Source organism: Drosophila mojavensis, unplaced genomic scaffold (assembly GCF_018153725.1).
Source record: "Drosophila mojavensis isolate 15081-1352.22 unplaced genomic scaffold, ASM1815372v1 contig_231, whole genome shotgun sequence".
Taxonomy (NCBI): Eukaryota; Metazoa; Arthropoda; class Insecta; order Diptera; family Drosophilidae; genus Drosophila; species Drosophila mojavensis.
The window spans coordinates 5,663,976-5,691,559 of NW_025318772.1; the positions used below are offsets into that span (position 1 = coordinate 5,663,976).

Below are 27,584 nucleotides of genomic sequence, written 5' to 3' on the forward strand. Positions count from 1 at the left end.
CACTTACATCTGTCCTGGTTGCCTTGACCCAATTGTCAATAGAGGAAAAATCTCACTTGCGGGCAAACAATCAGTAAACCTCAGTACAAAAACATCTCTCATTCAAATTGAAACCCTTCCAAAATTTGTTAAAATTCTAAAAGGATCAAAAATAAATCAAAGTTCGAACTAACGATTTATTCTTTATATTTCGCGGATAGCTTGGGCCGATCGTAACTAAATCTAATCAGTTCAGTCGTGCATACAACTACCGCGATATAAGAGAAACGTGACGCCCGGCGATCAACGGGCGGCAACATTTAATTTGGTTTTCCAAGGTCTTGTGTTTTGTTTGTGTTTTGTTTCAAAAATAATAACCTTTAACGGAAAGTCCTTTTGCACTCGATAAATCGTAAAGTTTGCAAATTTTATTTGAATTGTGTGCGTTTCGTTCGTGATTGTAGAACTGAGCTTTAACGTGGAAGTCAATATGAATAAATTCGGTAAGTGCGCAATTAAAAATGCCTCAAGTCAATCAATATTTATATAGTTTTTACTGCAAATCGTGTATTCAAACTATACTATATGATGTACTACTACAAAGCGTTTATAAAACATCTCTTTTACTAGCTTCTTTATATGTCTGCTTCGAACACTGTGTGGTATTTAGACTTAAACTACGAAATAGGCCGTAAAAACAGATTGAGGTTTACATAAAATTCGAGAATATATTCTTTGTCAAGGCACTTAATATTAACATTTGATAGAAAAAGGTATTAATAAAATGGACGGACTTACGATTTAGTCTATATGTATATGTCATATATGTATATTCGAGTATGGAATTTTTGTTTTCATAAGGCACAATTAACACTTTATCGATTGTTTCATTTTTGTACTGTCCTACAAGTTAATATATGAAATATATGTTTTAAATAATAGACAAGGCTGCTAAAGACACTAAATATATTCATAGACATACATATATAGATAATGTGTATATGGATATATATTTAGAGAAATCATACTTCAATTGTATACCCGCTGCGCTGGCTCCTGCTTGCAGCCGGCAACGGCACAAATGGAAATGGAGGAGTTACCCAAAACGCAGCGGTCGTCACTGCCCACCGGCGCGCTGTTGCCCTGATATGACTATGAAAAATGTGTGAAAATATTTTTTGTGTGCATGTCCAAGTCCAGCTACCTATCATTTTTAATGAAAAAAGAAGAGCTGGCGATTTTTTTTTTGTTGCCCTGGCAGGAGACCAAATCTAAGACCAAGTGGCTGATAAACTGGTTCCTGTGGCGCATAGAAAAAGTTCTCAGGGTATAGATAATAAAAATTCAAGCGCATATGATAATCAAGGCGCAAAAAAAAAAAAAAGAAATCGCCAGCATATTTAATTCAGGCAAAAAAGCAGCCAATGGACCATCGGACGCCGCAACGTCGACGATTTAATATAAGAAAAACACGACGGCAGGCGTTCGGTTATTTTTTGCAGCCTCTGGCCTGGCAGGAAAGGTGTGTGCGTGCGGCACAAACAACCCTCAGCCTGGCTCTAGAGGATGGGTGTAGGTACGGGGCCTAACTGGGTTTTGATGTTAACAGGTTTGCAAATTCTGAGCGAGCAGCACACGCATACAGCTGTGCAACTTCACGGACATTAGCAACGACCACAGTCGGCAGTAGCTGTAGCTGTAGAACGTCGCTTCCGTAATCTGAGCGCAGTAGGCGCGGCTGTTTGCGCTTTTCTGCTGCTGCTGCTGCCGCTGCTTCTGTTGCTGCCGCTTTTGATAGAAATGACAAATAACCAGATTCATTGTAATAGATTATGTCTACAACTTAATCGCCTTGCAGATAAATGATGACAATGTTCAAAGACGCATCGAGCGAACATATCTGGTATATGGAACATACAACGGACAATTTGGGTTTGCTTTTCTGGGCTTCTTTTTTTTCGGCAAGAGCGCGTTTTGTTTTGGGTGTCAATTTTGTGTCTAGCTGTTGCTTTGTCATATTTTTTTTTAAAGATTCTTTTGTTTTTGTGAGGATTGATATGGAGATTCATATGTATGGACGGAAATTGACGTTAGATATTTGGCTTATGTGGACAATTAACTAAATCTATATAGTAGCGTAATCGTAAGGCCAAACAGTGAGATGACCAAACCCAATGCAGATTGCAAGGCCGATGCTCCCGCCAGACGGCACTTGAACATGTCGTAGCGAGTCTCCTTATCAGCAACAATATTTTGATACTCGGCTTCGACCAGCTGCCCGTCATAGTAAGTGATTAGATCCTCAAACGGATACTCATAGCCCTGCAAGCACTCGCACTTATATCCGCCAGTCTCATAGCCACGTCCCATAATGGGCACACACTGCCAAAACGAAAGTTATTAGCAAGTTTAAATTAAAAATTTCATCAATATAGAATCGTTACTCACATAGGACGTCTTCTCATCGCACTTGTGTGTGCCCTTATAGGCATTAGGCTCGTAATACCAGTCCGGGCACTGGTTTATGTCCAGCTGCAGCATGTCCATGGATACAGCGACCACACCCCTGCGAGAGAAGTCAACAAATTAGTCAATTAATTGCTCACATTATCATGACAATGCAGCTGAAGAGCCACAAGTCATAAGTTAGGCCATGTCAACACTCAAAAATTAGACAATCATATCATAGAAACCTTAAACATAGCATTTGCATGTGAATAGCAATGGGATTGTGAATGAGTATGGGACTGGCCCTAAAAGGGGTGAGCAGGCCCGCGACAGCGGCACGCAGCAGACCGGCCCAAGCCCTAAGCCCAAATGGTAGCCCCTACCCTAATGCGTATGAAATCTACTCACTTGAATTCCAGTTTGACTTTGAGGCTGTCCCAGCCAAAGAAGGGCACCGCATAGGTTATCAGCCACTTCTTGACATATCCATTGCAATCGAACTGAGGCTGCGTCCAGTAGCCGTGCTTAATGTTTGCGGCACGATACGAGTTCGGGTAGTGCTCATACTTCTGCTGGTATTCACCTGTCTCATTGTGACGTATCTTGATTTTCATGTAGAACGTTTCCAAATCGTCAAAGTTCGTATTCCAGCGCTGCTTGAGGAACCTAAAGTACTTCTTTTCCGTATAGAGCTCGTGCGTTTTGTTCAGACGCGCCAGATCCTCCACCTTAAACTTGCGCGTGTTCAGCTCCGTTTTGTATGCATAGGGTCCAAAGTAGGTGCGATTGGTGAACTTATTGCGTTCCCAAAGCGTTGACGCCGACCAGACCTTGCTGTCGCCCAACACAATGGCCAGGGTCTCGCCTATCATTTGATCCTCGGTCAGCGGCTTGTCCGCAACACGTTTGCCAGAGTACACCTCATTGGGGTCCGATACCTATGCGACACAAAAATTTAACTCAAATATGTATTTCAGCTTCTTTTTTTTTTTTTTTTTTTTTTTTTGGTTTGGGGAAATAGTTTCCCCAATTATTTTGTATGCTAACAACTTGTGCAAATACGAGCATAAAAAGAATCAGAAGGTTAGAGGGAGGGTTAGAGGAGTCCAGTTTATACGAGCGTTTGCTTCTCTTTATTGCTGATGCTGCTATAGCGGCTGTGTAGCTGTGGCATTTAATGAAGATGACGCCTTGTGGCGAACCCGTTTTTCGTGTCCTTTGCGCTCAAACTAATGAATTTAGCATTTGGTAATGGTTTGACACTGAATATTTAATTCACGCCGCGGCTGGCAACTGCCAACTGCCAACTGGCACCGTATAACTGAAACTTCAATTGAAACTGAAACTGAGACTGAGACTGCGACTGAAACTGGCATTGCAGGAAATTCGAGGAAGTTGAATTACGCGTGGAAAATTATAATTTACACTTGAGAAGTTTTCAAGAGGCGACATCGAAGGCTCTTAATAGGTGTCGGGTTTATCAATTATTGCTCTTCATTTAGCGTGAAGGCGATGGGAAACTTTCGCACGCTTACCTGCAAAAAGGCGCTAATAAAGTTGGCCAGACGCACAGCCATTTTGGCTTCGTTTTCGAACTGCTCCTTGGCGCCAAAGCTAACATCGCCGCGCAGTATCAGATCTTGCGGATGGAAACTGAAAGAATTTAAAGCAATATATAATACATATAAATATTATATTTATGATTTTGTGCACTCACTTCTTGCATGTGCGGTAGTTGACCCCGTGAATATACTTGAGCGCCTGGTCGATATTCAAATGCTCTGTGTGCAGGGCCTTTGCGCCTGTCGAATAATTGCGATACTCCGTGTGCAAATCTAAATACTTTTCTCGTATGTGATAGGGCGCCTTTTCCCACTGAATGGGCAGCTTTTGTATCCCTGCAAAGAGCAAAAACTTAACAGATTGTAAATGTATTTACTATATATTAACTTACAGCCGATTTTAAGGCAATTGTATTCATTGTAATACTGTTCCGCCGAGGCCCGTTCCACAATCTCGCCCAGATAGGGTCGCCGCACAGTGTTGGGCAGTCGGAAGCCCGGCTTACAGCGACACTGGTAGCCGCCACGCCTAAAACCCCAGCCGTGCAAGGGTTCGCATTCGGTTGTTTCCTTTTTACATCGCGCAGTGTCTGCAAAGTGATTCGGTCCCTTGTTGCCTTCGCCCAGCGGACACTGATTTATGTCTATGCGCTCAAAGTCCATCTCCAGCACGGATACCGCAGTATATCTAAAGTGGAGTCAGATTAGTGGGGGAAATATTTCGAGGCTATCAGTCTTTGCTCACTTGGGATACTCGATGTGACGGAACTGGGTGTGTCTGGGATAAATATCTGCAATGGGCACCACGGCTGCCACCAGCCACTTGTTAGAGCGTCCACAGTCGAAATAGGGCCGTGTAAACTTAATTGGACCCGGTATCTCCTCAGAACCAGGTGGACCATGGAACGTGAATGTTTCGTTGGTATTGTTCGCATAGCGAATTTCCACTTGGTAGGTGATCTTCGTGTCATGCCGACCAGCAACGTTGTCTGGCAGCCAGGCGCGATACCATTCGTTGATTTTGTAAAGGTCATGTGTGTAATCCTTTGAAATGGAATCGGGATGATGGGCACCCAAGTCTTGCACATCGAAAGTGTTCCACGTGGATATCTTTTGTAGATGTATGGGATCATTGAAGTCATCCAGCCGGAACGTGCGCGGTCCAAAGCGTGGGAAGGTCTTATTGAAGAAGCCACGATACGACGAAGAGTAAGAGCTATTGGGTGCAAAGTAGATGGCCGAAGCGTTGATGCTGGGATTGGCAGACACATCCGCCACAGTTGAAAGGAAATAGTACATCATGCCCGGATCATATGTATCATTAATGGCTGGTCGGATGAAGCGCGACTGCAGTATATAACTCCAGAAAAAGCTGCGACTCAGCGCCATGTTCTGCAGATGCAGCAGAGCCGTACGATTCGGAAACACGGGGTTGACATTTACTTCCTTGATGTCGGGCTTGTGGGAGACGGCGTCCAGCGGCATAAACAAGTCCGAATGATGCTGTATGGGACAGTTGTCAGCATTTACCTTGTCGAACTGTATTTTGATCTCATCAAAGGCATCGCGGGCCTGCCACTCATGCTGAGCGAACACGCCCACGATTAGAACCAGCACGAATAACAGGTAGCTGCGCCCCAAAATCGTTGATGGCACAAACAGAACCATGATGGATTGTGTTTGTGTAGAGAGTTGCGGATGTGGCCGCCTGCTCGGGCAGCTAAATCAACAAGTTTGCTACACTTTAACTTAAAAATTAACTAAAATACAAAATGAGATTCAAGTGCATGCAGCCACACGCAACGCGATTACTAATACAAATTAATGCTCTTCACTTGTTGGAACTACGCCCTCAAAATCAACAGTGTTGCAAGCGTTGGCGTTAATATCGTATTAATATATCGATAGTTACTTATCGGAGTGAACAGTGACTGCGGTTCAAATTATATTCGATACGTATCGATGTAATGAACCAGTTTGAACAAGCTCTGAATTTAAATGTAGCCCGCATGTGATGTGGGAAATTACAGTGTGGATTTATATAAGGTCAATCACTTACATTTACGGCCCCTCCCTCCCCAACATGCCCTACACATGTATTTATAATTATGCACATTGCCGTTACTCACAGTTGACACTCGATTTATTATATGCCGCATATCCCAAAAACGACTGCAGAGCACATTTTTGGGCGCCTGCCAGTAAAAACGGCAACACGGCCGTCCCACGGAAAACTTTATAGATCCGACATTGATAGCCGATGTGCATTATTTGGTATATTCGGTACAAAACCACAACGAGGTCAACACAGATATTTGGCACAACCTGTGCAAAAAGTCTCGTGAACCGCAACCATTTCCTGGCTCCTATCACTGTCAATCTGTTTTCGTTGGTGGTTGTGTCCGCTGCTCTTCCTTTTGTCGCCACCTGTGCTAAATGACACGAATTAGCGGCGACTGGCTGCAACCTACGTTCCCTTTTTATTTATTTTCTCTTTTTGTTTTCCTTTTTTTTTTGCGACTGCATTACATTGCAGTGGTACCCACTGTCGCTCGGTCGTTTTGGCCAGTTCGTTTGGGTTATTTATTACACCTGTCGTTTTGCTTGTCTTTTTTTCAGTTTTTACCCAGAGTTGGATTACAGCGCCAATTCTCTGCTGGCCAAAAAAGAGGAGCCAGCTTAAATTTGGCACAAACATAATTTTCAGTTTGTCGACTGACATTTCCGCGCGCGCTCCTCTCTGTGTGTGTGTGTGTGTGCTGTGTGAGATTGTGTATGTGTGTGTGTGTGTGTGTGTGCGGTAGGCACTGTTTATCCTGCTGCCGCACCTCGTATTGCAGATAAATCTACGCGGCGCTCGCATTGTTTTATTTTCCACGTGGGAATCGACAAAACAGAAATACTGCAACTGCCCCAAAAAATGTTGCAGTTATTTTGCACTTGTTTTGCTTTCGGTTCTGTTTTAGTTTTCTGCTTCGCCTTTTTGTTGCTTTTGTTGTCTGTAATTGATTGTTGTTGTTTCTGCTGCTGCTGTCCTAAATGGCAACGGCAATTGCGTTGCGACAGAAGTTTATTTTTGAAGCTTTTCGGACGCATCTGTGCAGCGATAGCAGCTAAGCTCAACGAGATTAAAGTTTTATTTGAAAATGTGCCAAAAGCATTAAAACAGTTTCCAGCAAATAAAGTTAAAAAGACTATCTATTGATTCACGAGCTGTAACTAATGTCTGCAAGCATTTTAAAATATTAATAAATTTTAATGAATAATAAATTGGAATTTCGCTTGATACGCAAATGCGTTGCCACAATGTTGAAATATTAATAAATTCAAAATGAGTAAAACAAAAATATTTGTGTTATTTATAAATTTTAAAGATTATTTTAAACATTTATTTGAAGAGCAGTTGCTTAAATGAGTAACTAAGCAAAATGAAATGTTGATAATATTTTATCAAGCGCGTTGAAGAAAATCACCAACAAAAACATCAAATAAAGTATATTGCGCATTCATTGAAATCTTTGCGCAAGTTCAAAAAACCACAGGCAATAAAAGCAACAAAGGGAAAAACAAGAAGAAGAAAAATAAAGAATGCTTTTTTTGCATGCTAATAACCAGACGGGAGAAAATAAAGGCCACAATTTAAACAAAATCAAACAGAAAATAAAAAATCAAACAAATAATAATATAAAAGGGAACAAGAAAAAGCTGCAGCGGTTAGACATGGACATGGCTATAGACTTGGACATATGCAAAGTGCGCGCTGTGACATGTCTGCGATCGTTGGATTGCATTTTTCTTTTATTTTGTTTTTTGGCATTGGCTTCCAAAAAGCAAAACATAGCCCCAAAATTGGGATGTGCCTGTACGTGCTGGGCGTCACAGCATCGGCAATCTCGCCAGCAGCAGCAGCAGCAGCAGCAGCAATGAGTGTACAGAAGCAGCAGCAGCAGCAACAACAACAATAATAATGGCAAAGCACTTCCATCCCAGCCAGCCAACAACAACAACAGCAGCAGCAGCAGCAGCAGCAAACAACACACACACATACAAAAGCGGCCTAACACAGCGCAAAATTTTTTTGTCAAGGGTGAATGACCCAGAATCAAAATCCACAACGTTGTCGTTGTCGCTATTGCCGCCGCTGCTGCCTGGCTGGCTGGCTGACTGGCTGGCTGGCTGCCTGCTTACCTCGCCTGCCCCTGTTCTCCTCCCCAGCACCCCCAGCCGTCGCTGACTCCTCCTGCTGCCGGCGTCGTCTTCTTGCGCAGCCCCCATGCCGTCGCCGTCGCCGCCGCCGCACTTGCTCCAACAATGTTGTGGCTCGGTCTCGGCCTCTCGTATTCGGTTTCGGCTCCTCGGGCTGTTATGATTGCCGTTGCCAGACGATAACCCAAACCAACATCACCGGCAGCAGCAGCAGCAGCAACAGCAATAGCAGCAGCAGCAGCAGCAGCAGCAAAAAGTGAAAAAGAATTGCGAATTTAAACATTTTGCAGCATTGCACACGCGACTCTCGCGCGCGCTCTGCCAGACAGTCTGAGAGTTATAGAGAGATACAACGCCGTCGACCCACTCACAGATACAGCTACACATTCAAATGCCACACTCTGGGCCTCTGCAGTTGCTTTTGCCTTTTGTATTGTGAAATGTTATCGTGGCAAACGAACAGCGTTAATTGCATTGCACGCCTCCACCCCCCAGCTCGACCTGCGGCCCCTGCTGCTGCGACTCCTGCTCCATCTTTCACTGGCATAACTGGAGGGCTCGCTCTATTGCATCCGTTAGATACTTTTTATACGCCCTCTGCTGCGCCTTGCCAAGCTTTAGCCGGCTTCCGTTGTTGGCAAGGCTGCTGCAGTTACGGCTGCTCTGCGACTCCTGCTGCTGGGGCCAGCGAATCAATCTTTATTCAGACTACGCATCACAGAGCCTGTCGGCATTCATCAGCATTATGGCTCTGCCCCCTGGACACAGCAGCAACATCAAAGTAATTTGAGCACCAATAAAAAGCTCTGACAGGCCAACAACTAATACACAATCTCAAACACACAAAGCAGCAATTAAAATTGACCCAAGATGTTCTCGCACTGTGGAGCTCATACGAATCACAAGCGCATAAATTTAGACTAAAAATTTCAATTTACATTTATATGGGGTTTAAGGCATATCGTTCCGTTCTCTTATAATCCAATTTATGTAAATAGTTTGTATAGGTTTTAAAGATCATATAGTATATATTGAGTTTAGATAGCTTTTATTTTATATGGTTTGTATAGTTTTTATTGCTTATATAGAATCCGATTATCCGTCATTATATCCGGAGCTATAGCCATATAAGTTTGCTCTGTGAGCCGAAATTTTCATGGCAACAATCGTACGAACGCATTAAGCGGAGTCGTTATAGCCGGACTGTACTCTATTTTGTATAGTTTACATAATATAGCTTTCATCAAGATATCATAGATTAGCACATAAATCAAACTTTAGTCATATGTATTATATTTTTATTATATTACCAATCTAAAATATAAACATTTCAACTGGAGTTTTGTAGCTTTTAACCCACTGTATCGAAGACGTCTACGTCTCGAGGCCGCTGAAATACCTGAAAGAGTCCGTGTCTCATTTACCGTCTGGGGCTGCTGTCACCTAATTTCCGTTTTAGAAAACATGTCCTCTGGCCGGCGAGGGCCACTTGAGAGTCCTGGCTGGCTGACATGTGTCCTCGCTGTGGCCCCTGCGTCGTCTGCAGGCGGCAGGGCAGGGAAGCTCGACTTGTTTCAAGTCATTGCTAACTTTTATTTGCAACGAGGAGAGGAGGAGACACAGTATAGCAGCAAATAGTTCGTCTTGTGTAATTCAATTGTTGTCCTTGTCGCATATGGCTTCGGTCCTTGTTGCAGGTTCCTAAATAGCCGCAGGTCACACAGTTTGTGACTGCTGCATTTTGCAGTTTACAGTTTGGTTTTGGGCTCGCGGGCGGCAAGTGGCGACGAGGCGTTGTGCCCGACTGAGCTCAAGACTTGTGCGCGCGCTCTCTCCCTTCAAGGACCTACGACAATAGCCAAAGTTACCCAAGCAAGCACAAGAGTGCCAAACGAATGACCTGACAAGCAACAAAGTCGACTCCGCGTTCGTCCTCAGTTCGCACTTGTGCTGGTCATTTGCCTGTCCCTCCTCGAACTCCTCTAACGCCTTTTGCAGCTTTTAAATTACTTTTGTGTACCCCAAGTGGACTAGAATTCTCAATTTTCTAATTTTTTATTTGTTTTCCTTTTTTTCCCCGCCTTTTTGTGTCTTTGCTGCATTGCAATTATTTGGCACTTTCGATTCGATTTTGTCAGCCCAAGGACTCAGCAGAAGAAATAAGACGAATATTCTCGATTTTTCGAGCCAAGGAATTTGCATAGCTCCAACTACGACAATTGACGGCTATGAGTTATGCATTTTAAGAAATTCAGAAATTTGCATTCTGTTCCCGTAATGCCTTTAAGTCGGAATGCAATTATCTTCAGCTGCATTTCATGGGCAGCTTTGCTTTCCCATGGTCATTTCTTTCTTTGTTTGCTGGGCTGATCAACTGCTGGCCGGCATGTAATTTATGCGTATTAATTTCATAGCTTGCCTATCCCGCTTCCTGTTTGTCTTTCTCTGCTGCCTGGATACAATGGATGTCCAATCCCTGCCATTCGCTATGCGTTGCAATACAAAAGATATCGAAAAGGATTCTCGCATATCGCACAAAAGCAATGCAAGCAAGTCGCCTCCATTGCATCGTTCCTTGTGCCATTATTCAGGAACATAATGCCATTTTTTAATATGTAAATAAACAACAACAACAACAACAAAGACAACAACAACAAGAACAACAAGGCCTCGTTGGCTGGCTGGCTGAGCTGCCTGCCCGGCCGCGTTCTAATTGCCGCGAAGGACCTGCCCGGCTGTACTAAAGCTGTGCCGCGCTCTGCCGCTCTCTATTGCTGCCTGGCAGGGATCCTGCTAAGCTGGACATGCAATTGCATTGCATTCGGCATTGTTTTTCAACTTTCTGCTTTCCGCTTAAGGGTTGAGTTTCAAGTTCGCTGCTGCGGGGTTATCGCACGATTACAAAAGATTTCCTCTGGTCAACGACGGCCAGGCACAACATCATGCTAAACACAAACACAAAATGCAGAATGAATAAACCATAATGCAAAATACAGCAAATCCGTGAAACTTGCAGCGGAAGTTACGCGAACAATATTTTCATCGCAAGCTCCTGGCATAGGGAGCCTGATGCTGTTGATGGCTGGGCGAGAGGCTTTATGGTCATCGCCGCCATCTGGATGCAGTTGCTAGTTGCGCACATTAACTTTTATCTATGAGATACTTTTGTATCTTGGCAGCTGGCAGCTGCAGAAAGCGCACGGCATCGCCGGCAACTGGTGTCGCCTCTTGAGATATGCATCACCAAGTGCTCTCCGCTCCTTCCTCAGTTGGCGTGCCTTGTGCTCTAGCGAAATCGAAGTCATATATCAGCGATATCCTGCATGCCAAAAGGATAATTTTTGCTTAGAGCGAGCATCCCTTCTCCTTCTCTGGCTGGCGGCTCTATGCTCGCTTCTTCCAGCTCATGTGCATGTTCGACCTTCTGCGCTGTCATTGAACCCCGGCGAGGGCAAATGCATTCAGCGAGGGTTGAGCCGTGAGAGGTAGCCATTGCACTTAATATTATGTACTCATTATATGCTCATTATATGCATAAAATGTGCTTACCTACAAGTCCTGTGTGCCACTCTTTACACTTACATTTTGTTTTAACACACACACACACACAGACACAAACACACGCGGACACCCTCACCCCAGCGCACCGTACTGACCTATTCCTCTGGAATTGCTGTATGGGTTGGCTGGCAAACAGCAAAAAGTAAATAGCACAAAGCGATTTTTAAAACTAACTCATGTGTGAACATACTTTAATGTTTCTGCTTTCTGCTCTCTGCTCTTGCTCCAAGCTCAAGCCACAAGCCAAGCCAAACCAAGCCATACGAGGCAGAGCGGGCTCAGGGCGACGGGGGCGTTTTCACAAGCAGCTGCTATGACTTAGGGATTTGCATTTCGTGAGCATAACTCAAGTATTTCAATATAGTCCAAATGATTTCTGTGCATTGACTGCTGACTGTACCTCAAGCTGTGTTGGCTCGTGATGCACTCTGGCGTTGCAGTATGCAGCATTTTGTTGCAGTTATATTTGGTTGGCGGGCAAATATGATCCCTTAATTCGATATTATTAGCAATTGACTGCACTTGTCCGCTTCTTCTTCTTCTTCGCTGTGCACATCTCCTGTGGCTGGCACCTTTACAAATTGTTTTAACACCTTGTTCGAGCCAGGGGACACAAGACTTAAATTGAAAATCGATATTTGGAGGGAAGGTTAAGGATTGCAGCTAAGCAACTGGCTTCGGAACACCTTCAGCGCGCGAGGGGGGCTCCGAAGGGTGTTGAATGTAATTAAAAGGAGTTGGATTACACGTGTTTGGTAGCCAAGCAGGCAAAGGCGAGCAGTCAGACAGTCGGACAGTCGGACAGTCCGACAGTCGAGCAGTCAAGCGGGCAGGCAGCTGGAGAGGCACAATGAAGTGAAGTTGCTTGCATACGATAACAAATGCTTGGCGTAAGAAAACACGTCGGCCGTAGCAAAAGTTGGAGCAGCCGGAGTAGCCGGAGCAGGCGGAGCAGCAACAAAACAAAAACACAAAGGCAGGGACAGCAGGAGGAGCTGTTGGGACAAAGTTCTTCTTTTCACTTAACACACAAGTGAAGTGAAGCAACCAAGTCGAGCAGCGCTCGGACGAGCACACGCTACTACAGCCCCGCGACGCAATCGTCCTCTTAAAATGCACTTTAAATGGCAGTTTCCGGTCACACACACACACACACACACACATGCGCGCTTGCATAGAAATGTATAAGCATAATAAAAAATACAATGCAAAACGTTAAGTAAAAGCTAAAAGGAGTCGGGCTGTGCCAGGAACAGCAATGCACCGCTTGGTACATACTGTACCCACACTCACACACACACACACACACACTGACGTATGCAAACACACACTCTCATACCGAAACACGCTGTCATGCTTGCCAGTAACTTCGTTCTCGTCCTTCTTCGCATATGAAGTTGCAGCAAAGCGATTTTTATAGGCCTACCCCTTGCATTTATGAGTGTTTTGCATGCGTGTGTGTGTGTGTGTGTGGTTGCATGGGTATATGCTTGTGTGTGTGGCATGCTTCTGGATACTGTGTATATGAAATCTGTCCTTAATTGATATTTAACCATATTAAACTGGCTAATAGAAGACATTGCAAATCCCCAATCTGAATTGATTATCTATTATACATATATATATATTTTTTTTAATTATATATTTTCACCATTCTTTACTTGCAGTTGCGCATAATATTGCACGTGAGTCGTATCGCGCCTACAACACCGAGATATACTCCGCACGGAACGGCTCCATGGGTCAACATGGCGGTAAGTGGAACCAATTCAATTAATTCATTCTCTAGGCCTGTGTGCTCTGGGTGGCTGGTAGCGGTGCTCCATTTGCGCCATCTGCTCCATCTGGCTGCAAATTGTTTTTCCCACACACACACTTTAAATGATGCTCTGTTATGTGAAAACTTCACTAAGACACTTTGGCTCGTCGCGCAGGTTGCGGAAATGTTTTCATTGGCTCTAACCCGGTCGACACAGCCCATAATACATCCTGTGTGCCGTCAGGAGGGGGGAAGGGGGAATTCATTTTGAGGTTAGCTTGTCGGAGAGACACACAGACACTTCAAGGACTTTTTTGTGCTCCCCGCCACTGACATGGCCAGGAGACACTCTACCGTCTGCTGCTCTGTTCTTTAAGCTCGGCGTGCTCGTCCATAGAGCAACTGTGCATCATCATCAACTGCCTGCACCATGCTGTTGCACACATGTTGGTGTAGGTCCAGCCGGTTATACACCTTCATATACGTGTTTACTTATGTGCATATATGTATAAAAAAGTGTGTACATAAAACTCTTCGCGCCTTTTGCACGTTCTGCTGGGGCTCCCTGGCTGCGCCGCAAGCGCCTCGACCTGTTCCGCTGCAAGCGGCAACGCGATGTCAGCACCTTTGCTGCCTTTACAATTTAATTTTTTTTTTTTTCGACTGCTGGCACTGCAGAATTAATGGGTTAAGTAAATAGCTATGTAATATGCTGCAGGCAGACAGCAGCAGAGAGACCAAAAAAGCAGAGAAAATCCTCTCGTTGCGACGTTTCACAGGCAACGTTTGGCTGCCCCCAGTGCCGCTACCCTTACAATGCTCCATGTGCAACATGCAAAAGATAATGTCAATAGCTCCTGGATGGCATGCATATTCAGATCTTATTTCGATTAATCTTCGCTCGACAAAATACCAAAATGGAAATTTAAATCAAATTATCGAGTTTAAGGAAAACATTGATAAACTTGAAGTAGAGGCAAAATGCACCACAGAGTCGTTGACAATAAGAAGCAATAAACAATACAAAAATACCAATAACCAAGTTTAAATTTTAAGTAAATAATTATTGATGAATTTAAAGTAGATTCAAAAGGCACTAAAGAGTCAATAAATAATAATAATCAAAATTACCATTAGCCGGGCTTCAAGAAAATATTGGGATAAATACTATAAGTTTTCAGATTGATGAATTGAATTCATTTAATAAAACATTACGATGAGCCTTAAATTAAATTGTTTTAAATAATTAGTCAAGAGCTTTTAGAATTATTATATTACATTTTAAACAAATATTTAATCATGAATTTATAGTAGAGGAAAAATTTGCACTCAAAATAAACAACAATATATAATGATTTCCCATTTTCAATGGGTTCAGGGTATAATAAATAGAAAAATTACCATTAACAAGGTTTAATGAAAACATTGAGATAAATACTATAAGCCTTTACAATTATGAAATTAAGTTCAATTTTATGTCAATAATTAATGATGAAGTTGAAGTTCCGACCAAGTTAAGATTTTGATAAAAACTATTTTAAAGAAATAAATTGAAAAAATAAAAATTTTCATTAAAAAAGTTTAAAGAAAACATGCTATATATTACACACCTCTAAATATATAGGTGAAACACTTTACGTTGCTGCAAACGCGCTCTGCGTTTCAGCCATGTAAGAAGTGACCCAAAAAAAGGAAAGAGAGAAACAAAAGCCTAAGCTGAATATGTGAACTACGTTGAGTGCTTCGCCATGTGGACAGATTTAGTTTATTTTTTTCTCACTGGAAAAGGGCGCCATGTGCAGCTTGCAGTTGCAGTTGTCGCGTTGCCGTTGCAAGGGGTTCGAGTTAAGGGTTCGAGTTTTGCTGTAGTTGCACACGCAGTGAGCGAAATGTAGGCCAAGTTAAAATTGATTTAATGCTTTGATTGTGGCAGCTGCAACGGCTCTGATTTATGTGTGCCGATCGCAGCTGTGGCCTGCTTTCTGCAGAATCTTACACATGGATCTTCGGCTTCAGATTCGTTGATCTACCCGCTGCGAGCACCGCGTCGTATGCGCAATATTTGGCAAACCGAATGCCATTCGAATGGCAATACTCTTCGTATTGATGCACTTCAGCAGCGGGGCAAAGTTCGTTAAAAATAATTGCCAACCCTTCGGCGTTGTTGGTGGCGTGTGAAAAGCGCCCGCAATTTTCAGCTGCCGTTGATGTCTCGCAGCTTTCCCGCTGTTGATTTTGCTGCCTGGCAACTGAAGTTTTCACGATGTTGGCGGCGGCGGTGGCTGTCAAGTGGCTGCCTTTGACATTTAATTGGCTAAAAATGTTTACTTTCTCGCTTAGAGTATTATCCTTTCGCTGTTGCGCTGGCTCATGCTCGTGGCGTTGCTCCTGCTCCTACTCCTCCTGCTCATGGGACTTGGCACACACACACAGGCAATCAAACAATACCATCAGCTGGCACACAACGGCGCCATTGTGTTTTAACACCTTCATCCAATTTCATTTTTATTTCCCTTTGTTGTTGTTGTTGTTGTTCTATATACTCGACGCTGATCCTTAGCTTCGTACGCTGTCAGTTTTGCCCTGGCTTAATTTATGGACTTTGGGCCATTTGCTCTTGCGCATCATCTTTGAAAAAAGTGACGACAAAACATTCCACAATATGACAAAAAACAAAAAAAAAATAAGAATACGAAATCCTTTTTAGCAAAATATATATATAAAAAAAAAAAACTTTTTATACGAAAAAAAAACGCCATCAACAATTTAGATAAATTTTCCCACCAGCCATAGGCTGAAAAACAAAGGATCAACACCACCCCATACACAAGCGAGGGGTGCTCTTGGGCCTTGGTCAGGGCTCTACACTAAAAGCTGCTGGTGGTGCCAAGGGCTGCTGCTCCTTGGGTGCTGGGCCATGCCTCAGCCTCAGCCACATCCGCTTCCATTCCATGCCGCATATACCTCTTTACAATAATCACAGTCTATGCACGATATCGAATGATAAACTCCAAGAGGCACAGATTCGCGAATGCAGCTTGTCTGACCGCCCTACCCCTGGCCCTACCTCTGCCGCTGCCGCAGCCGCTGCCGCTGCCTATGGCTCTGGCTCTGGCTCGGCCTCGATCGCCTTGCAGCAGCCTCCTTTTCATGGCTGTGTGTGCACAACGGCTCAGTGACGGCGGCGCATCCTTCAGGTACAACTTACTCATATATCACAAAAGGATATCGCGCTCTGTGTGCTTTTCTGCTTAGCTTTTTCCTTGATTTTTTTTCCATCCTTCGCTTTTTTTTTTTTCTTTAGTTATGTGTGTGTGTGTGTTTTGTCTTGTCTGGTCAGCATTGGTCAGCGGCTCCTGCTTCTGCTCCGCTCCGCTCGAAGGTGACACCGTAGCGTACACACAATGGTTATAGATGGTCTTGCACAAAAAACGCGAACATATTTTAAAACACGCGTTTGAAAAAAAGGAAGAAAAAATCAGAAAGATACGAACCAGTCACAAAAAAATCGAAATCAACTCTAAAAAAAAAAACGCAGATTTATTTGTTGGTCTGCATTAAAAATGCAAATGTCGCATTGAGTTTCTTTCTTCATTCCATGGCCTCTCTCTGCTTTGATGCTGATCATCTACTTCCTGTGCTTTAAGAACTTAGGCAAACAACATTGACCACGGCCAGCGAACCTGAATGAACTTAGCCCAGCTGCACTAACTTACACATGATATCAATAACTAAGAACATTTTGATCACAGTTAAAAAAGAAATTAGATTCAGTTCAGGGAAAGAACTAAAATAGATATATATTTTAAGTATTACATAATGTATATTAGATTTCTGATTGGTTACAACAGGCATTTGTAAGCATGCTTAGATTTATAAAGAACAAAGCGAATGAATCTAGTCTCGATTCGAGTTGGTACCGTTCGAAATTTCAATTTTCATTCTGCCGTAGAGCTATTCAAAGTTTTTTTTTTGTTAACTGATCAGAATTATGATTGAACCACATTGCCTATCGAACCACATCGCCTCTAAGACCTGCTCCATTCTTTTATTCGTACGGTGCCCCTAACATTTATTTGCCCAGTAGGACTCAAACTCTATCGCGTATCTCTAGGGCGATAAAGAACTGTCAAGACAACTACCACTACCGCTGTCACTACCACTACCACCACCGGCACAAGCACAAGCACAAGCACGGTAGCAACAACTACAACTACAACAGCAACAGCAACAGCAAAAACAGCTAAGAGCTGAAATTATCATCAGTGCTCAATAAGTTTTGGTCACTGGACAATGTCCATCCTTTTGTGGCCGTCGTTGCCAAGAGGTTCAGGTACATTCGAGTACCTCTACCTACATTCATTTGAATGGAGACAAGTCCCTGCGTCCTTTTCTCGTGCTCGCGACGATCTTAAGGCCGATCCTTTGTGTGGCCAAGTGCGCCGCTGTCTGCGTCGCTGCCCCTGACATCATCGTCGTCGTCGTCGTCGTCGTCATCATCATCGTCGTTGTTGTTGGTGGTGCCGGTGGTGGTGGTGCTGCTGCTGTTGCTGCCTCTGGTATCTGGGGAATGAAATTAAAAGCATGCAGAAAAAGTTTTATTATGCGAGCGTCGAGCGAATCGGCATCAGAAAAGCGATTTTTTATATAAAAATATTTGGAACGGACTGCGGCCGGCTTCAAGGGGGTAGAGAGCGAGCCAAAGGCAGAGGCAGAGGTATAGGGGCACCACCACCACCGGCGCATGGGGTAAGGTTAAGGTCTGAACTACGACTGCGGCTGCGCTTTCTGCCTGCCGCTCGCAAGAAGTGTTGGATGTCATCTTATTATTTTGAGACCACGCAGCAGCAGCGGTAGCAGCAGCAGCGGCATTGATGATGACCATGCGCCGCTGATCAGCCGCAGCAGCAGCTAGAGAGGGGCCCTATAGGGCTGAGGCATGGACTTGGTTAGCAATCCCGGTCCCCCCGGTCAGTTGTAAGCCTTGTACAAAACTGTGGGAATAAAAACAGGATTCAATGCCGCAGTTTTTAGCTAAAATTGCGTTATCGCCGCAATTGTTGTTGCTGGACTTTACGTTTTGATGATGCCACCGATTTTTTGATGATGCTGGTCATCATCTGGAGAATCGCTATCCTCGCTGCGCCTTTTCTTCTTATTCATTTTGCAGACACATTCGACTCTTTACTTTTGCTTTTGCTTTTGCCTGCCAATTCGTCTACTCTCACTAACGGCTGGCAGAGCAAAGACAGAATTGATAAAAGAAAAACGAAATTTTTATCAACTAGTAAAGATTACTGCAACATTTTGATTTTATTAGATTGATAAATTAGTTAGAGCCACTGCCACGGAAGTGAATCATATACGAACATTCACATTGTTATCAAACGATATTTAATGCTGATAAGCAGCAACTGTAGCAAAAGTAAACACTGACGGTTGTCTCTGTACATAATCCCATTAGCCGTAAAGGATCTATAATTTCCAGCTAATTGGATGATCTCATTGATGGCACTCGCGCAGCTAAGCTTTTAAGCTGCCAGAGCGGTCAACGCACCTGCTGCAGCAGGCGCACAAATTAAGTTAGCAAAAGCCAAAAGCTCCGAGAGAGGGCAAATAAGTTCGAATATGAAAAGAGACGATGGATCTTATCGGCGCATCTAGATGCTAGATACGTTTGTCAGTCAGGGGCAGACTTAATGTTAATTAAACTTGGATGCCGGCAGAGAGCAAACACGATCATACAACAACAGCAAAAAGAAAAGCAAACGAACGGATTGCGATTGCCCGAAGCAGAAGAATTGCAGTTAATTGAAATGTTCCTCAGTCGGCGGCGCATAGCGACAAAAACGCAGCGACAAAAGTGAGGGGTCACGTTGAGGTAGCAGAAAAAATTTATATGTATGCACACACATGCAGGCACACGCATACATATTTACATGTGACTGTAGGTATGCTCGAAAAAAAATAATACAAAATACCAATAGACTCTACTGCAAAAAAAAAGATTATTACCAATGGCTAGAGATGCCGAGAGAGTAACTATAGAGAACAGCCACAGCCGCTCGCACTCTCTCTGTGTGTCTCTGTCTCTCTCCCTTTCTCTCTCTCTCTTGCTGGCTCTCGCTCTGTCTCTCAGAACTGCAGACACTGAGCAAGCTTCGAGCTACAAAATGTTTGACTACAAAGCGACTTCGGCTGCGGCGTCTGGGTGGTTGCTAGCTGAGTAACTGCCTGCCTGACAGCGTTTGCAAAAACTACAAAAAGCACACACAGCCACAGCGAGCATGGTGGTGTATGGGCATGTCTGCCTGTGTGTGTGAGAGTGAGAGAATGCAAGCAATGCATACCAATACCAATGCACCACTCGCCGCTGCGAATGCCAAAACAAAACAAAAAGGAAACGCACGCTGCGCTTGTGTGCGAAGCTTTGCCGACGTCAACGACAGAGTTCTTTGTGTGTGTGTGTGCCTGTGACTGTGCTTGTGTGTATAAGTGTGTGTTTGTGTCGCTGCAAGCTTTTTTGTAGCTGTAGCTCAGCGAGACCGTCGTCTGACTGACTGAACTGCCGGGTATCTGTATCTGTATCGCATCGCCACTCCACTCGCAAGTATCGCGGACGCGCAAACGACCATGCGAAAAAATCGCAGTTACAAATCTGGAACTTTTTACACAAACGGTTAAAAATCCATGCAAAATATTAACTAAATCAATTCTAAAATAACTAAATTCACTACGATATCAACATATTTCGGTCTGCAGCGTTACGAAGTTATCATTTAAGAGTTTTCCGACTACTTTTGGATGCAATAAATATTTGAGTAATCAAAAAATTAACGAGTCCGCGGATACGTTTCATATATTGGATATTCAAACACAACTCAATATTTAACTAAACAACAATAGAAAAAAAAAACCAGAAACCATTAAACACATCGTTCCCACACACACACACATAGAAAAATAACCCAGAATAAAAAGAAATGCGATATTCCAGTCTGTTATCAAAAAGTTTTCTTAGTGTTTAGTGAAAGATTTGCCAGTTTTTGTTTAAGTTTTCTTTATTTGCAACCATTATAATACGGTAAATAAATTATAATAATAAAGTAAGTGTTTTACGTGGAACCCAAGCATAATACGCTTCTAATTACCAATAATAAAAATAACAAATATACTAATAATAATAACAATCATAATAATAATAATAACAACAATCACAATAATATCAACGAGAATAACTATTTGATAATAATAGCTACGCAGTCTATGCATAAAACTTGTAATTTTAAGAAAGTGTCTGCCGGATACACACAAGTTTAAACGTCTCCTATGGGCACGCAAAGCGCATAAAAATGCAGCGCCATGTTTGGAAGTGCATTAAAATAAAATATAAAATTTACAAATTGCTAACAAGTGAAACAAACACAACCTGAAATATCACGCAGATCAACATAATAAACACGTATGTGAAAACAGAAAATTGATACTGCATTCAGTTGAAAGTACACAAAATATTGATAAAGTGATTTTTAGTGCGAAGACCAAGTGAAATAAAGAATTAATAAATGAAAAACATAGCCAAGAGTTAACAAAACAAATCGAATTGATCTTTTAATATTGAATCGACTGCATTTGAAAACGGAAGCAGCAAGATTTAAAATCGCCGCAAAAAATAGAGGATACGCCACAATTGTCGACTAAAGAACATGAATAACGGAAACGCAGGAGAACTAAATCAAAATTGAACATAATTAAATAGCAATCATTTACTGCAAAACGTGCCTCGAAAAACCTTTAAGCTACAAAAACAACTGTAACTCTCGCAAGCTTTAATCAAAGCTCACCACAACAAGCATTTACGTAACTTGAGATAATTGATGCAATTACCAAACACAAGACACACACGCATACCTACCTACCTACACCTACCTACACACACACATATATATAAACGCAGTAGTGAAGAAAAGTGCAGCTAAAGCTTTGAAGCCGCGCTGAAAACCAGAGAGCGAGCAATTGGCGATCGCAAAATCGTAAAAAGCTCCATACGACGAGGTAAACGCCCAACCGAGCGCATTGCATCGAGCGAGACGGGGAGAGACAGAGTGAGAGAGAGACATTGTGCATAACTGCAGCAGCAGCAGCAGCAGCCGGCGCATCGCTAACCGAACGGAGTGCGTCTTGTGCTCGTAACTTGTTCGGCCAGCTCTCGGAGCGACGCTTCGTGCACTTCCTGCGCCGCAGCCCCCAGCGAAAAGCAGCGACAGAACCAGAGCCACAGAGCGGCGACAACGAGATCAGTTCGTTGGCGAATGCAACGCTGATTGCAATTGACGCTGGCTGCATTTGACGCGGCTAAAAGTGAAGGATAGAGAAAGGGAGAAGGAGAAAGAGAAAGAGAGAGAGACAGAGCGTAATCGTGAGGGAGAGACTGACTGACTGATCATCACCAAACATCATTCGCTCTACTGTACGCCGGTCACTCAGCATCTGCAACTCGGCAGACCCCAAGCAATCGGATCGGGGGGAAATTGAAAACGACTTTTGCTGCGGCTCGTTGCGTTTCTGTTTCTGTTTCTGTTTTGTTTTCTTGCTCGTGCAAAAGTAAAAAAAAAAATACATACACATATATAATATATATTCTATAATAGAAAATAACTTGGAAGACATTTTCAAAGAGTACATAATAAATAAGTGTGTAATTTGTGTTTTAGTGCAAAATATAGTAAAATAATATACATTACGACTCGGATTAAATAACTACACCTGCTGCAGACAATCGGATACTCTATTCAGTTGGATACACATCACTAAAGCAGCTACGCGGCTACAGCTACAATTCGCTTGAGTAAGTCAATACTAGATCTAACTTTGGATACGTGGCTAAAGCTACAATTCCAATCACGAGGCTTACGTTGCGCCCCACGTTATCACCATTCAAATGAATAATAGAATCGAGAGAGATTGAGTTGATATGGTAATAATTCGCTTGACCGTTTACTAAAAAAGATTGCAGTTTTATAAATAAACTATTGGCAACTGCAATCAGATTGAAATAATTTGGTAACGCATTCGAAAAACATAACATGTAATTTAACGAAGCGATAGCTTTCAAATTTTAGATGATAAGCAGCATTACAATACTAGTATGCTTTGAAAGTTTACTGAAATTATTCCTCTATAAAATATAAACAACTTTTACTTTAAACTGAAGCTTTAGATTTGGCTTGAAGGAGAATAGAAATATTTACCATTTGATTGCTTTTTTCGACCAGCCATGACCGGGCAACCGACATTAAATAACGGTACATTTACTAATATCCGTTGTTTAATGTTAGATTCTGGGAATATTGGCGAATTGAAAAGCTTAGGTTACTCTCTAAACGTTATTTCGGTATTCTGTGGGGTGTTCCCATGGTTTCGAATTCCCAAATATGTCGGTAACTTGAGAGTCTTTCAAGTGCTCCAAGAGCACAAATAAATAAAACTGCATATTTTGATAAAACAACAAAAAGCGAAGCGCTAAAAATCACGTGCAAACGCAGCGCGAAGCATATAACTGACGCCCACTAGAAATGGCATTGAATGCTATGTGGGCACAGATAGAGAGAGGAAGGGAGGGGGCGCAGCATAGAGAAAGAGAGAGAGAGAGATAGAGAGAGAGAGACATAGAGAGAGAGAGAGAGAGAAGAGGGGATTGACAAACAAAAACTGACCCCGTCAAGGGGGAGGTGAATTGGTTGGAGCAGCAGCAGTAGCAGAGTGAAGGAAGCTCGACGAGACGCGCTCGCAAAACCCACAAGTTCATGACCAAAATGCCGCATGGCGGCAACGATGGCAACAACAGCGACGTCGACGTCAGCGACGACGACGACGGGCCCACCAGATAAGCGTGGGCGCAGGGTTCGGCCAGTTGTTCGCTTGGCCAATCTCTCAATATTTTTACGCTTTTGTTCACACACTTACATACATACATACATAAACCAAATGCAGTTGTGTGCAATTTTGTTCCATTGGAGAATTTCACGAAAAACATTGCCAGACTTTATTTGCTATGGTTGTTATTTAGTTTTGTAGTGCGCTCATTTAACCCCTTCGAAGGAATGTTTAGGCAGTAGGTCTTGTTTGTGTGTGTGGTTTCTTTTTTTTTTGGCATAGACGCGCATATTTTATGTGCGTGTGCGTGTGGATGGTATGTGGAACGTCGACGCTTTTCTGTTTATCGTTTACTTTCAACATTTTTTTCCTTTTTAGTGTGCTTAGAATAATTCTTAGCCGATTTCGCTTTTATTTACGTACTTGAACTGCAGTTATTTTATGCTTTTCACTTTTCGCGTTTTATTTGTATATTTGAAGATAGCGCTACGTTCCACACGCACACACTCATGAAAACTTGCGTTCCACACGCGACAAGACTTTGCTCGCCGACAGTTTTTTTTGTACACATTTTTGCATTTCAAGACACACACAAACGATCTTCTGTGCAGCGTCGGAGCGACAGAGAGAATTTGTGCGTGTGTGCGTGTATCTGTGTGCATGTTTTTTCGCCTTACGCTTTGGTGTGCAAATTCTGCCGCCACTCGCGCTGCTTATTCTCTCAGTAGCGCTGCCAGCGTCAGCGCACACTTGGATATAATCGCTCTCACGCGCTCTCGCTCTCGCTCTCCCGCCTTCTCTTTGTATTTTTTGCACGCTTTGCAAAACTTTTTGCCTGCCTCTGACCGTCGTCGTCGTCGTCATTGTCGATATATGTGTGTGTGTGTGTGTGTGCATTGTATCTGTGTGTGCATGCGTCGTTGTCTGTAGCCGACTCATTTGACTGTGTGTGCATTTTTGTAGCCGTCGTCGTCGCAGCGGTCGCCGTCGACGTCGTCGTCGCTGCAGCTTTCGTTACGACTTGCGGCTGCGACTCCCCAGAGTTGTTTGTGGGTTTTGTTGTGCGACGCAAGTGACGACGTGAAGACCAACTGAGCAGCAGCAGCAGCCAGCGAACGTCAGACGTGTGCGAAGAACCGAACCAAGAACCGGTGACGTAGACGTTGCGTCCGCCATTATTACAACGCGGTGGCTGCCAAACGCAAATTACAATTACAATAAATAATCGGAAATTAGCAATAGAAGTTCACTTGTGTGTTGTACAGTGCTAAAGCGAAATCAAAATAGAACAAAGCGTTCAATTTTGTGCGTGTATATATTGTATATATGTACATGCATGTATGAATGTATTTTCGTTTGATGCTCGTTGGAGAATTCGCAAGCACACACAGGCATATACACACACTCGCACATACGCATACTAGGTGCGCTAAGTTATGTAGGCAGAGCGCGCGCGGCAAGCGAAATGCTAACGGAACGGAACGGCACGGCCACTGTGATCTCATAAATAACTAAAATAAATAAATAAATAAAATACAAAATATAATATACAAATTATTTTATAAATGTATAAAATGCAAAGGAGCTAGCTATAAATATCTACAATAAAAAAAATAAAAAAAAATAGAAACAAAACAAAACAACGAAATCTAGTTAAAAAGTGCATACAAAGTGGATTTTTGTGAATTTTAGTGCAAAATAAATTAAAAGGTAAAGAAATAAAAGTTGATTTGCCGCTGCAAATTGCACGCTCACACACAGCCACACTTACACGCACACACACACGTGCGAAGAAAGGCCAACAGCAACAACAGCTACATACATACGTATCCATATCAAGTGCCAGTGTTGTGAATGGTAGTGTGTGTGTATGAGTAAAAGCACACGGCGCGACAAGCAGTCAGCGACGGCATTTCTTCAGACCCCAAATCTGGCAAATGTTTGTGTGTGTGCAATTAAGTGCAAACATTAGACAGCAACATTTTATATAAATGTACGAGTGTGTGTGTGCAGATATATTTAAAGCCAAACAGCTGACATGTGTGGCGTGAAATGAAACGAAATCAATTTAAGTGTATATATGTATGTGCGCATGTGTGCGTGTTCAGGTGTTTCACTCATATGCAAAAAGGCAAAGGCAGAAAATAGAAACTAGAAGCAGAGCTTGACGACAGCAGAGCAACAGCAGTAGCAACAGCAACACCAGCAGCAGCAGCAACAAAAACAACAACGCCCCATCGACTGCGTTGTTCAACACTGCAACAAACACAAGCACAGGCGTCGCCATAACAAAAGCGGCCCCAAGCACAGACACAGACACACACTCACACACACTCTCACACACGAACATGCAGCTTTGACGGGGCTACATTTTTTTATGTCTGCGACGCTCCGCTTGTCTGAGCATTTGTGTCTCTGAAAGTGTGTGTGTGTGTGCCTGTTTTTGTGTTTGTGTGCGTGTGTGGGCAATGCATTTAACATCGTCACAATCGCATTAAAAGCCGCTGCGCCTTCGCTAGCAGCGCTGCTGACGTCTCTGTCCCATGCTGCTGTGTCCACCATTTTGATTTTTACTCTTGCATCGCCCGCCGTTGCCGCCGCCGCAAACACAAATCATTAAAAGTGAACTTAAAATAAAGAAAAGTCCAGACAAAGTTGCCCCGCATCGCTATGTGTTGTTGTTGCTGCTGTGGCTGTTTTTGCTGTTGTTGTTGTTGATTGGTGAGTGCTAAACCGGTTTGCGTCGCCTTTTGCTTTCCTTTCCCGATTTTTAGTTTTTGTCTCGGCCTCTGTTTGTTGCCGTACACTGTCTAAAGCTAGTTGATTTTGCACTCCTTTGGCAATTTTGTTTTTGCATTGCATTTCCATGTGCCCTTTTGCTGAGCTCCACGTCAGCCACGTGTCAGCCAAATGGCGTCCACACAAACCACAATTTACAGTACTCACACATACACGAACAACACACCACACACACACAGAGAGAATAAATGTATGTGAAAAGTAAGCGAAAACCGGCCGGCGCGTTGCATGCAATGAGGGGCATGGGCATGCAAAGAGAGCAAGAGGGCATTGAGCGCCAAAAGCTCTGCTGCATTGCCAGACGACAAAAGCTTTCGAGTGCAATACGTGCGTTCTCTCTCTCTCTCTCTCTCTCTCTTTCTCTCTCTCGCTCTCTGCCTCTTTGAGTGAGAGAGAGCAACTAAGTGTGCGAGGGAGAGACAGAAATGTAGAGAGGTACAGCTGCAATTATTTGCAGTTCTTGTCTTGTTTCCGTTTCTTTCCCAACTGCCTTGGCTTGCTTCGTCCTCATCCTCGTGCTCATCCTCACTCTCGTCCTCGCCAGCCGCCACATCCCAGTCGTTGTTGTCGGCATGTGTGGATAATTTGGCGCTTCGCCATGTTTTCTCCGTTTCTACTTTGCGTTCTTCTCCCCCAACCGCTGGTGCTGCCGCAGGGAGTACGCGGAGCCTCTCTGCAGTTGGTGTTGCATGAATGCATGGCTCTTCAGGCAAAGTGGGCTCGTGGGTTGAAGGGGACGCTGCTAGTTGTTTGCTGTTCGAGCCGGTGGGCACGGCCAGCTCGTTGCCGGAAAACACGTTTTCATTTCTGCTTTTCCATTTTTCCTACACATTTTCCCATACATACGTCTTTTCATTTAACTTGCAATGTTGCCTTTCTGCTTGGCTTTGGAAAGTCTGAAACTTTGACAGTTAAGCCAAAAGCTCAGCGCAGATAGGGCTTGACATAAAACAAGAATTGCTGATTAGTTATTTTATCTGATGGGCTGAGAGGCTACAGCCAATTCTGTTATTGTCTTCCAAATCTATTTCCGTAATGCTTTCAAGTATAAATTTGCAGAATGTAAATTATATATATTTTTATTTACCGTAAAATAAGTTGCTGCACTGTAATTTCCTCGCACGCCACAATTTATGCCACAAGGCTGGCAACATTTCATGACACTGCAACAGCCGCCATGCAATCAGCGGGCTCTGCTTTGTCCTGTGCTGCACTGTGCCAGGCGCTGGCTGCCACAGTTGCAGGCGGCGCCATGTCCTCGTTCACTGTGCACAGCGGGCGGCCGAAGCGCACCGCCTGGCTGGCAAGAGCATTCAGCCTAATTTCGCAAATAAAATATGCTAAATAAAAACGCTAGATACAACCGAGTCAAGTAGCTGCCAGGAGGAGCGCCC

At 43.4% G+C, this 27,584-nt stretch overlaps 2 protein-coding genes across 4 annotated transcripts in view; one reads left to right on the forward strand and one right to left on the reverse strand.

Annotated features, from left to right (window-relative positions):
- The first annotated feature begins 122 nt into the window (after positions 1–122).
- The window catches only part of LOC6575077 (heterogeneous nuclear ribonucleoprotein R), a 46,627-nt gene continuing 19,165 nt past the window's right edge, over positions 123–27,584 (forward strand). Inside the window, exons 1-2 of one of the 3 annotated variants that reach the window (XM_015167824.3) lie at positions 123–482; positions 13,424–13,510. In XM_015167824.3, the coding sequence (XP_015023310.1) occupies positions 470–482; positions 13,424–13,510 (100 nt within the window). In that variant the 5' untranslated portion in view covers positions 123–469. Of the gene's footprint in view, positions 483–13,423; positions 13,511–20,547; positions 22,364–25,004; positions 25,102–27,584 lie in introns of those variants that run through there. The other 2 variants (XM_015167826.3, XM_015167829.3) reach the window with 2 other exon arrangements.
- On the reverse strand, positions 688–5,849 carry LOC6575076. The gene is made up of 7 exons (XM_002001060.4): positions 4,735–5,849; positions 4,382–4,677; positions 4,145–4,325; positions 3,963–4,080; positions 2,836–3,365; positions 2,428–2,545; positions 688–2,361 (listed from the first exon to the last, which is right to left on the reverse strand). The coding sequence occupies exons 1-7, from the start codon at positions 5,655–5,657 to the stop codon at positions 2,095–2,097; spliced, it is 2,433 nt and encodes an 810-aa protein (XP_002001096.1). The 5' UTR covers positions 5,658–5,849; the 3' UTR covers positions 688–2,094.

What these genes read in the sequence shown, in the direction of transcription:
- LOC6575076 (XM_002001060.4), bottom strand. Translation starts at nt 5,657, where the DNA reads ATGGTTCTGTTTGTGCCATCAACGATTTTGGGGCGCAGCTACCTGTTA. An exon ending in CAATTGCCTTAAAATCGGCT is followed by an intron (nt 4,326 to 4,381) that starts GTAAGTTAATAT and finishes TGCTCTTTGCAG; the next exon opens with GGATACAAAAGCTGCCCATT. An exon ending in AACTACCGCACATGCAAGAA is followed by an intron (nt 4,081 to 4,144) that starts GTGAGTGCACAA and finishes AAATTCTTTCAG; the next exon opens with TTTCCATCCGCAAGATCTGA.